Raw genomic sequence first — 12,826 nt, forward strand, 5'->3', positions numbered from 1 at the left:
GGTGGGGCAGAGCAAGGGGAGATTTCGAGGAAAGATGCAGTGGGAAAATTAAATAAATAATGTATTTTCCCTTGGTATTGTCCCTCGAAATCCCCCCTTACTCCGCCACACCGCCCCACCTCTGTTACCTGCAAGGACCGCGGCTGCTTGTTACTTTAGTGGTGCCACGATAGGTGCTGCAGTTCACCAGTGACATTTAACTTACAGGACCTAGGCATCATAGTACCATTTAATGGGGACTTGCAGAAAACGTATGTATAACAATTAGAGATTGGCCATTCTACATGATTTAGGGATCAGAGCACATACTGAGACCTGGTTAGAAAAGGCCCCTGTGCAACAGAGGTACTGATTAAAATATCAGGTCATCGGATTGCTAACTACTATTGTGGCCATCATGATACTGCCCGTTAGGCAGCCGGCTGTCCGACCACTCAGTTATAATAGGGCCGCTGTGCTGGCGATCAGAAAGTGCTCTTTAACACTGCGGCTTTTGCTGCGGCCCTGGCAAAGGGCCACAGCACAGCATGTGGTGCATGGCACATGGTGCATGGATGTGCAATGGAGGCGCTACATATTCCCCCAGGGCCACTTTGCAGTGGCCCATGAGGGACAGCGGCCCTGTTTGGGGCCCCCAAAGTCCCTTTTTGATAGACTTTTCATGGCGGGGCCACCATGAAAAGGCTGTAGGTAAGGGACATCGTATTCCGATGGCTGTGCCTGCCTCGGCACCACCATCATTAGAGATCACGATTCCGACCACTGCACAGTCGGGATTAGTAGATCCTGTCGAGGCGGCGGTATGCCCCCCGTCCAACAAGGGTCTGACTGTCTACATCATAATGCAGCGGTCAGACCGAAGGGCTGACATTTGGGCAGCCACAGAAGGTCTGTCTGTGATGGTCTGCCCTAAATTGTCATTGGGCCCAGAGTCGGAAACCAGCAGCAGTAAGTAAAAAAAGAATTGGGGGGTTGCTCATGCAAAAAGAAATCTGTACTTAGAGTGGGTCATTCATTTTAGCAGGATGTTTATTTAACTAACAGGTCGGAAGAAATGTCACGGCTGACAGTTATTTGAGTGATGCAACTGCAGTGCTATTGTAGATAACGCTTTGCCTCCTCTTAACCGTTGTTACTTTCTTGATTTGGTGGCTTTATCACGATAACATCGGATTTTAGTTCCTATGTTGCTTCATCTCCTTGTGTCTAATGAAACAAGTGTTTAAAATAAAACACACACTCCCAAAATTAAGTGTAATTTTGGACCGCCCTCGCTTCAATGCAAAGATTTATAAAACTGACTAAGGAAATAAAACCTACAAATGTATTCATTGGTAGATAATTGCACATAGGTTAATGCTAAAATGAATGAAGGCTCTTTTTCTGCTTTGTTGGCTGGAACGCCATGGATCAGGGGTTTGCTTGCTCAGTGCGTCACAAGACCTTTGTCCTTGCAATCGATGTGTTTACTCGTAAGCAGTCTTTGGCATAACTTGGGCGCTACATACAGGAGCAGGGCCAATGTTCGCTCTCTGAAGCAGGGACTGCGGAAGCATATCCTCCTCCTCACAACGCTCTGCGTGAAGGTACGGTGTATGATTTTACAACTTCGAATGAGACTCTGGAGCTTTAAATGATTGAAGTCGATGAAAGGTAACAAACAGAAGTGTTTTAGGCTAGTCATGTGCTCAGAAATTATATGATCACTTTTTTGCCAACGGCTGAGTACTTTGATTTGATGCACTGAAAATACGTGGTTTTAAGTAAACATTAACAGGAATTCGTAATGAAACAACTTTTGGAGGCAGCTTTTTCTGATTGCCCGTTTGTTCATGTTTCAGTCAATGGGTGGTGCTTTTTTTTTAAGACACTAAAAACGAGCAAGCACATTTGTATTTTTAGATTACTGAACAAAGAACAAATGTAATTTTTTTTCTTTCCAGCTGCTGATTTTAAATTATGCCATCGTTTTTAAATTATGCCATCGTTACTAAATTCTCGTCCTGAATCTTTCAACATTGGCGAGTGTCTTTGGTGGGTCGGAATGTCGATCCCGAATGCAGCTTCACGATTGTTTTATGGCAATATACTGAACAATGCAGCTTCACTATTATATTATGGCAATGTTTCTTACAGTTTTATTTTTGAGTTAATGAAGCCTCGCCGATAAAGGTGGCCGAGGACTTCCAAGTCCGAGCCTCGCTGGAGCCGGATGAGTGACCAAATGATCCCCAAATAATGCTGTTCAAATCTGTTTTAAGGCAGTTGTGTCTTATTGAATCCAGTAGTCGAGAGAGATGCTATTTCGATTGCATTGGCTAGTTTAATGCGTCCCGTGTTTCTGTTTATGTGGACCCCTACTCTAGATCAGTATGCTCGTTTGAGCTTGTGCTTGCGTTTTTTGCGCCTGTCTGTGTCCGTTTGCAAAGTGTGTCAATATCTGGGGGTCATTGCTTACTTTGTAAAAGTATGAGTACAGGTACCCAAAGCTCTGTTCATAAGCTAACATCCGGTGTTCTAGCTGTGTAAGCTCCCCCGTCTGTCCATGTCTCCCGGAAGTGGAAGGGAAACTCCGGGTTACATTATTATTTAAACTGGGGTACATGAAGCTGTGTGTTTTATGTGTGCATATTAACAAGTAAGTCAACTCTGGCAGGATATAACAGTCAAAAATACGCCGCACTCTGCTGACAAATTCAAATCCAGCAGGGCACAATCACCATATTTCTTCTGAAAGGTCGCTAAATTAAGTAGCAATACATTAGGTGGCTTAGAAACTGCATTAGTGCATTTTGAAGCGCTATATAAAGATCAGCTGCTGACTTTGGAACTGGAGCAGGTGGTTCAAAATGACTGATGGGACTATTCATTAAGGTAAATTACACTTGTGAGTAATTTACCTTTGTCATTTACTATTTCACACTTGATTAACTTTACTTTTGGCTATATACAAAATGTGTGTGAATTTACTCAAAGTGTAGACTCGCACATCTCTGCCCCCTAAAAAAGGAGGGTGGAGTCAAAGTTAAGAGTATACATTACTACTGGCAAATAAGCATTGGCAAAGCCAGTAGGGTTTGCCCAAGCAGGATCTATTGGCTTAGTCAATGTTTTTTAGACATGTTGCACAGCATCATGGGCTGCTGTACAACATGGCCTAAAGCAAAACAAAGAAATGCTATGATGTGGCTTACGCTGACTGCGTAAAATAGTTTTTTTCTTTAAGTCATGTTGCTCAGCAGCCCATGTTTCTGTGCAATATGTCTATAAAAATATAGCAAAACAAAATGCCACAAAGAATCATGACAGGTAATTTTGCACAGCAGCAGATGGATTGGCACATCAAGTAGCAAATGAAAATCTAGAAGGCATTGGTCACAAATAGTTCCTTTGACTTTTCAGACACAACTCAAATAGCAAGCACTTATAATTCGAGTTTATGTTACCTAAATCACTAAAGCTATATTGCCAACATTCTGGGTCAATTCTGATCTGGGTCGGAAGGGCACCGAACTCGATCCGGCGGGAAAAACTACGAGCCGTACGCATGTTTTCCACCCGACTCGTACAGCTGTACGAGCGAGCCAGTACGATGCGAGCTACATGAAATTCACCAACCGAGTCATTTCCGGGTCCGAACAGCTCCATACCTCGCGGTCGTAAGCTAACCGTGGCGTGCAATGGATGCGATTCACGGCCAAGTCAGTAAGATGCACTCATCGGACAGCCTGTGCGAGCCGGAGTCTCCGGCTCACAAAAGCTCCCAGAGTCGGACTTCGGGGGTCCGCGTTGGACCCCCCCGACACCTACAGCCATACAACTCGCACACAGGGTAGACCCATGGGACTCCCCCACACAGGCATGTACGGCGTGGATGGTACCGATGTGTACCCACTGTAATGGGCGCACTTGTTCGAGACGTACCCATTCAGTCAATGGGAGCGCATGTACGCGTCGTTCAACTGGCTCCCATTGACTTCTATGGGAGTCTGACCAAACCGAGTCCGACAGCATATGTGCGCATCGTACTTGGTCGGTCGGACTGTAGGGGTCCGGCTCGGTCGGAAAACACTCCGGATCGGACTCGGTCGGAGTGCTTTCCAACCCGAATCGGAATCGGCCTCTCTATGTGAAGGAGGCAGCACTTGTAGGGTACCAAAGGGTTTTAGGGGTCAAGGGGAGCTCTGGGGGGGCTGGCAGCAAACAAAAATGGTCTTTGAGGGTGGAAGGTGAGCAACATGAGGAAGGTGTGAGGGAGAAGGGTGGGAGCAGCAACATAACGGGTCTCTGGGGGTGTAGGGTGACAAGCAACATGAAGGAGGTGTGGGGGAGGAGGGTGGGAGCAGCAACATTATGGAGTGCTGGTGAGTGCAGGGTGGCAAGCAACATGAAGGAGGTGTGGGGGAGGAGGGAGGGAGCAGCAACCCAACAGAGGTTGGGGTATTGCAGATGTAAGCAACCCACAAGCGAGGTGTAGGGGATGAGAGAGGGAACAGCAACAAAACTGAGAATGGGCAGGTTAGTGGGTCAAGATCATAAATGGTGTGAGGAGGGAGGGACTGCAGATACAAGCCCTCTTTTAGAGTACAAGTAACAAAATTAAAAAATACCTGAGCAGCATGCGGCCAGTGGAACGATACTGTTTGCAGACAGCAATTTGTACTTGATCCATGATCATTGGCAGGGACAAATACTTGAAAAACCAGGAGGAAGTATGTGGCGAGCAGGAGGTGGTGACATATAGGAAGCAAGAAAACAAGACTGACATCAAAGTCAACCAATGGTAAGTAATGACTGGGGTCTAAGTTAATTTTAAAGATTATTTTTGTCAACAAAGATTTTGCTGACAGCACATACGTGCTGCCTCAGGCAAAACCAAAAAAGACAAAGTGGTAAGTTCAGCACTACACATGGCCAACCACTGATACTGCAAAACCCACTCTTTGAAAATAATAGCAGTATAGACTTAAATTTGAGTTACATTATTTAAAATTGTTAAAAATATAAATAAATATATTTCAAGTTAAAAGAAAATCTAAATGTAGTACACATCTATTATTAAATTATTAAATATTGTAATAACATTTTGATTGAATTATTTTAAATTAATTCTATGCATCACTTTTAATAATTATTAAAGCAAAGTAAAAATTTCTTTATGTGGGAATTAGTTTATTACATTTTAAATTCAGATAAGTTTTTTTAATTGATATAGTTAAATATTTTTTTAATTAAAAGGTAACATTAATAGTGTTGTACCATTTTTACTTTTGTTCTACATGTTAAATAAACACAACATTAATTTGCATTCATATATAACAAAAATATTCATACTATTTTTTGGAGTTAAATAAACGTGTTTTTACTTTTTCCTTTGCTTTACCATACGTAGATCTCTGCACTGACAGTGGAGTCTTGCTATGGAAAAGTATGGGGAAAAGTAAGACAGATTATTTAACTTGGAAAAAATAGCAAGAATAATATTATTTCAAATAACAATGCAAATTAATTTTATATGTGTATGTTAAATGTAGAGAAAAAGGAAAAATGCCAAAGCGCTATTAATGTAATTTTGAAATAAATATTTCAATATTTTAAATATATCAAGTTAAATTAAAAAAATTATGTTGACATTGAAATGAACAATTCATTCCCATCTAAAGTAAAAATTATGCATGAATAATTATTAAGAGTGATGTATGACATTTTTTTAAAGTAATTAAATTATATTTTTATAAATGTTAATGGTCTTTTCATTTTTAAATGAAAAAGGGTTACTAAAATATTTTATAATTAAATAATAAGTATTTATTATATTTATGTATGTTTAACTTTAAATTATATTTATTTATATTTTCCCTACCTCAATTATTCTCTATAGGAGGAAGTTGCAGTACCAGTTGTTGACCATGTGTGATGCTGGACCTCCTACAGCTCAGAGCTATGTTATGTTGTTTTGTAAAGCATTCTAATTATCTACGAGGGTATAGAGATGCTTTTCGGTCATAGTAACTTTAGAAGTGCAGTTTATGAATAGTAATGAACATACTCTTTTGTGAGTGAGTGGCTGTCTCTCTCTAAACCCTTCCTTAATCCTCTCTAAGCCCCTTCTATTAGGAATTAAGAATGACCCTTTTTTCAGCCGCAACCCCTGGTCCCTACCACATTTACTACTGAGGACCTAATTACGATGTTGGGGAAACATACGCGCGCCTGACACCGCTGCGATCTCGGGACCGACCGACCTCCGGTGAGTGGTCGCAACACCACGATTCCAATGCGACTGAACATGGTGCAGTCGCATACTCCCATTTGTCTATGGGAGCTTGCGCTATGTCCGTAGCACAATATCCCATTGACATATGGGATAATCTGTTTACATAGCAGTAACTGCCACACAGTGCAGGGATTAACATGGTGCCCCCTCGCTCCCTCTACCGGAGGCTGCAGGATGAAGGGAGCCCTACTAGGGGCCCCCAATGTAGCTTTTCGACAGGCTTTCCATGTAGGAAAGCCCGACATGGAAAGCTTGTCGGAAACCAACATCGTAATCCCTACGGCAGAAACGCCGGCCGTAAGGTTTATGTCCCAGTCCCCAACTGGCCAACAGGCTCCTTGAGTCCATCATATTTCAGACAGACTCACAGGCCGGTTTCAATTTCGATCGCCTACATTGTAATGCAGCAGTTGAAACTGAAACAGCAATGAGGTTCAGAAAGCCTCCGACCTGTGTTCGGAGGCTTTCCGACCCTCATTGTAATGAGGGCCTAAGTAGTAAATCTATATGTGTAAGGATCTTCCCACAGAAATTATAGGATAGGGGGAGGTGTAGATTTATACTTGCCGATTTATGAATAACATTTTATAGTGCTTTGGTAGCATTGTTGTATGACTCCTAAATGTACTGTAAAATGAAGTTTGTAAACAAGCCTCTTAATCTCACTGTGCCCCAAAACACACAAACCTCCCCCCAAAAAAAGAATCTGGACTATTTCAATGTAATCTGGTGCTCATGTAAAACACTCTAATGCCCTTTGGCCAAGTTTGCTCTTTATAAAATCACATTTTAAAGCATGAAAAAGCTACAAGGCATTATTACATTAAGTGTACACATGGGAGTGCAGGGTGGTAGCAATTGTGTTGATCCCTGCAAATTCCAGAACTTTCCCACAAAGAAATATTAGGGACAAGCATTATTTACCCAGCTTTGATGGCTCCTATACCAAATTAAGCTTGCCATGGGGATGCTCTAGGCCCGATATGGCAGAAAAAAATAGGGGCTTTATAGGTGTGAGTGCGGCCTGGTGTCAGGACAGGCCATTCCTAAACCCAATCAATCAATCAATCAAAAAAGAGGTTCATTTAGGATCATAGTCCTTTAAACAATACGACAATTTATAACTATAACAATGTATGCATATTCAATTCATTTTAAATATTTTTAAATATACATAAATAAACATTATTAAGTTTAACCATTAAACTCTTATATAAATCTGCTCACTAAATTATGCTTTTGAGTGTAATACCTAGTGCAATACTATAAATTGCTTAAAACACAATTCTTACTATAAATCGATAATCGCAATTTTAAGTGCCCTTATGAATCTCCCAATGGCACATGCTATATCTATGAAAAGCAAATGAGTTACAAATTCTGCCGCTTTCTCACAGCTCTTAATTCCGGATTTTTAGAATATTGGGCATAAAAACTGTCTCCTCTGCTGTATAACCTTTAAACAGTCCAGCAAACTGTGGAACATATCACATTTGGTATTCAGACCACAAGTTAAATTGCTTCCTGGTTGGATCATATAAATGTTACTATATTATTGATCTGACAGGCATTGATTCCAATCCTTATTCTCAATAATTCACTTCTTAGCAACTGATTTGGTAAATAAATACACATATGGAAATATCTCTTTATTCCACAAGATTTTAACATAAATTGTCCCGATTTTTTCCCACTTAAACAATGATAGTCATAATCATGGGACATGTCTTTATCTAGTGCCTTTAACTCACTCTTTGAGTTTTCAATTTGTATGCTCTGAAGGCCCAGCTTTACTTTCATATCCTTGCAGACAGCCGATTGTAATTCACTTTGCAGAGTTTTGTTTTTGCACCACTGAGAGTCTTTCTGTTTCTCCCCCCTCTCAATCTTTTCCAGAATCTTATTAGCGCCATTGCAGCTAATGTATTCCATGATGTCATGCCAGTTTCTATTCTTATTGCTTGGATCATGGTGGAGCCGGGAAGGGACAATAATCTCTTCAAACATTTCCCCTCCTCAACATCCCACCTACTTTTGCTGCATAGGCTTTTAAAACGGATCTGTATGACATTTCTCTGAAGTCCTGATTGAATCTTTTTAGGCCACTCACCGAGACCATAGCCCTTATCTTCAGTGCCTCTATATGTGTTTTCCATTTCAGGTACCTCCCAAACCAGACCCCAAGACACTTATATTAGTTAACTGATTAAAAATTTTCAGGGGCTAGATGCCACCTAATTTACTTTTTGCCTTCCCAAAGCAAAGTACTCTGGAGGCATGCCACATGTTCACCATTTATTGTGAGGTTAAATTCTTTGGCAAATTCTAGGACCATGGGCAGATCAGCAATACATAGTGAGAAGAGTAAGGGGGGACAGTACACACCCCTGCCTGAACCCATTATTAATTTTTTTTTGTGTGTTAAGGTCCCCTCCTGAATTTGCCTTAGAAGGTCTTTTGGGATGTCATGTATTTTTAATGCTTCCCATAAGCAATTCCTGTCTATCAGATCAAAAGCTGCGCAGGAGTCTACAAAACACCAGCATAAGTTCCCCCACTGCTCGATAGACTTACGCGCGATGGACCAGAGTGCAAAGCAATGGTCAATTGCAGAATGACCTTCCTTGAAACCCCCCTGTTCTGGGGGCACTATATGATTTGAGTCAGCCCACTCCTTTAACATTGCCAAGGTTATTTTTGCAAACTCCTTTTCTGCCACGTCTAAAAGATTAATCAGCCTGCAATTTTTGAGAGTTTTTAAATCTCCCTATTTTGGGGATAGGCCTGATAAATGCGCCTCCCAAGTTTTCTAGGATATTCTCCGTACCCAAAATCTCAGAAAACAACTTATACTATCGCTCCGCCCACCACTACGGACCGTTTTTAATAATTATTGCAGGCATGTTATCAACGTGCGATAATACTTCTAAAATTACACAGTGAGAATTGGGACCTCAAGTCAAGTCCCCATCCATTTTCTCCCAGGAAATTGCTTTTCTCCTTACTAACTCCTCTATTTTGTCATATATCTCCTCCAGATAATCCTCCCAAGTCTCTTCTTCCACCACACAGCTCACTGTACCCTGCATTTTTCCTGACCCTTCTTGTACTCATTTCCCAAAAAGTTTAGTATTTTTGGTTTCTATTGCTGCTAGCATATGTCTCCAACACTTCTATTTGTGAGCTCCTTTCTGGCATCTTATTAAGGTTTTATACATTCTCCTTAACTTCATCAGAACGTTATAACTTTCTGTTTCATATCTTTCTTTGAGGTTTCTTTCCCCTTTCCTCATCTGCGCCTTTAGATTTTTACATTTCTCAGCAAACCACACATAATTAATAAAGCCCAAGGGAGGTGGCGGTCCATGGGCTGTGGGGGCTCATGCGGCCCCCGCATATATTTTGCATATTGCCCCCGGGGACTCATTAAAATGAAGCGGGACACAGTGCTACATTTAAAAAAAAATCTTTCAGCGGGACTCGCACACCAAGCGCGAATCCTGCCAAATTAAAAATATATATATTTTGGGGGGCCCTGTGGGTCGCTGTGGGACCCCCTGACCAGGCCTTGGGGGGACAGGGTGTTTCTACCTATTACATCACTCATGACATGGTCAGTGACATCACTGATGACATCACTGATGACATCTCAAACGACATCACTGATGACATCACTGATGACGTCATCCATGTGATAAATGAGTGCATTTCGCACACCCTAATATAACCTTTGATACACCGACTCAAAATTTCAGACAGCCATTTTGACAACCATAGATACTCCAATACCAATAACTACTCACCCACTCATTGACTTTTAGGTCTACATGCATCTCCACTCACTCACCTGTCAGTCACTAATACTTACAGTCACTCTGTGCATTTATACACCTATATAGACACATATATATATATAGTGATGTCATGAGCGATGTCACTGACCATGTCATGAGTGATGTAATATGTGACGTCATCAGCAGTGGATTGCGGGCGCGCGAGTTATAGTTAGCTGAACTAACTATAACGGGGGAATTTCAATGGTTTTGTACGAGTGAAATGTCCAGCTAACTATAACATGTGTGAAACCTATGGTTTATTCAGTGATTTTGCAAGGTTTTTTAAATGCTAATTCCTAACTATACCGTGTGTGAAACCTATGGTTTTTTCAGTGAATTTGCGAGGTTTTTTAAATGCTAATTCCTAACTATACCATGTGTGAAACCTATGGTTTTTTCAGTGAATTTGCAAGGTTTTTTAAATGCTAATTCCTAACTATAACGTGTGTGAAACCTATGGTCATTTCAGTGAATTTCAAAGGTTTTTTAAATGCTAATTTATGAATGTATTATTATATTTTTTATATATTTATTTTACAATAAGCTACCTATATATATAGTTATAGATTGACTGTATCCTGTAATATGGAATGGCTCAGCTCTTTTTTTTTTAATGAATTTGGATAAAGATGAACAGCATAGTTAATATCTTCTATAAACTTAAAATAAAAAAAAATAAAAAAAAAATAAACTGTCTATAAACTTATAAACAGTTTAATTTCTTAATTGTTTTTTTAGGGTTTTTGACGGTGCGCGCACGGTGCGCGCTCGCTGTGTGCATGCTTGTGTGCTCCGTGTGCGCACGCGTACATGCTCCGTGCGCGCATGCGTGCGTGCTCCGTGCGTGCATGCGTGCGTTGTGCGTGCTCCATGCGCGCGTGCTCCATGCTCGCACGATGCGCACACGGTGCGCGCACGGCAAGTCATGTGATTACGAAACAACACTTTTCATTGGTTAATAGTAGTTTCTGTTTCAGAATCTTCAAACACCACACCCATTCCCTCACTATTTCTTCTTATTTCCTGGGAGAAGGAGCTGAACAGCTTTTCCAGTACTCCAGTACTTGAAAATGGCAGAGCAGCAGTCATCTTCAGGGAGTGAGGAGGAGACCTTTGTGCCACCAACGCAGAGGAAACAAAAGGACTCATTTATTTGGAAATTTTTTACTTATCCAGAGGGCCAGAAGAAGGTGAATGCTCCTAAAGTCACCTGCACTGTTTGTGGAGTGGTCTTATCGAGAGACCCTAAAAAAAAATACTCCTTTAGTATTTACTCCCTCTTAAGGCACTTCCAAAAAGTGCATCCTGTGGCTTATGCTCGGGAGTCTACTCGAGCTGCAAGAGACAACCCTCCAGCAGCTCAGCCGAGCACATCATCTTTGGGGAGAGTATCTCTCTGACTCCCATTTTGATAATACGGCCGGTCTGTTATTCGGATCTGTGACATAATGTTTAAACCACAAATATCAACCTACAGAAATATCGAGTCGTAAATATCGTTGTCAAAAATGTTGTCCCCCTATACTTCTAAAGGTAAGTACAATAATATGGGGAAAAAAATATATAGTTGTACAATAATATATACAAAAATATTGTTTTTTACTAAAAATGCTAGATAAAATAGTAAATATTACATATTTTAACATGCAACATTAATTAAATGTGCATTAAATACGTTTAAATATAACATATATATATGTGATCATGTGATCAAGGCTCAGGCGAGCCGAAACGCGTTATGGCGACATCTGGAATAAAGACGGAATAATTTTGCACACAGTTTTGGGTTTGTGTCCATCCTTGGGGATTGCCGGTGAACAACGGGCAGCGGAGACGTATTCAAGATATATATATATATATATACTTATTTAAAGAAACACACACTCATATGTATAGGTTTATGTACACATATATAATATAAAGCTACTATTAAAATATTAATTTTAATTTATATTATGATTTTCTATTTTTTAACGTACTAATATATATATATAATATACATACATATATATATTTCTATATATAAACAAATAAAAAATGTAACAAATAAACTGCACTGTTCCTATAACAGGGTGCAAAAAGTCACCCATGTTTTGGGGTGCAAAAGTCACCCATATAAAATTAGGGAAGAGAAAAGGAAATCCTAGGGATGAAGAGTCCATAGAAAAGGAGAAAGGAAAATTCATTCTTTGTCCTTTAGTGCCCTCACACACCCCAAGGGGTGTCATGCTTCATCATCGGGCAATTGCTCCTCGTAGGGCCGGCGCTGCAATTCCCTACGGGTCCCCCGAAGGGTCACTTTGTCGGAGATCTTTTCAGGACTGCCGGATGGTGCATGAGGGTGTGTGAAGGAGGGGGTCTTCTGAGGGTAAGAGAGATGCGTGCAAAGTGCTACAAAAAATCATAAATAATAAAGGGTAAACTTGCAGCTTGGTTGTAGACATTTTACCCTTTGTAGTAAAAATATATCGCCCCAAAGGCACACTATGCCTAGGTGTCAGAGGTCATGGGTCAACATGTTTCGCGCCTGGATCGCCATAAAGGTCGGTGGCGCTTCTTCAGGACCAAAATCATAAAAAGTGTAGTGCACGTGAACCAATATACATCACATTAAAATACCCTCTTTTTTCTTCTTGAGTCAGGGCAGTGCAGAAATCTGTATACTCTCATTGTGGCTACAGCTGTGTGGTAGAGACTGCTCCTGACCGTGCCT

At 40.8% G+C, this 12,826-nt stretch overlaps 1 protein-coding gene across 3 annotated transcripts in view; it reads left to right on the forward strand.

Annotated features, from left to right (window-relative positions):
• Positions 1-1,452: 1,452 nt before the first annotated feature.
• Positions 1,453-12,826, forward strand: part of KYNU (kynureninase) — a 996,465-nt gene continuing 985,091 nt past the window's right edge. Inside the window, exon 1 of one of the 3 annotated variants that reach the window (XM_085647553.1) lies at positions 1,453-1,586. In XM_085647553.1, coding sequence (XP_085503679.1) covers positions 1,461-1,586 — 126 coding nt within the window. In that variant the 5' untranslated portion in view covers positions 1,453-1,460. Of the gene's footprint in view, positions 1,654-12,826 lie in introns of all 3 variants that reach the window. The other 2 variants (XM_085647551.1, XM_085647555.1) reach the window with 2 other exon arrangements.

This window comes from Triturus cristatus, chromosome 3_2 (assembly GCF_964204655.1).
Source record: "Triturus cristatus chromosome 3_2, aTriCri1.1, whole genome shotgun sequence".
Classification (NCBI taxonomy): domain Eukaryota; kingdom Metazoa; phylum Chordata; class Amphibia; order Caudata; family Salamandridae; genus Triturus; species Triturus cristatus.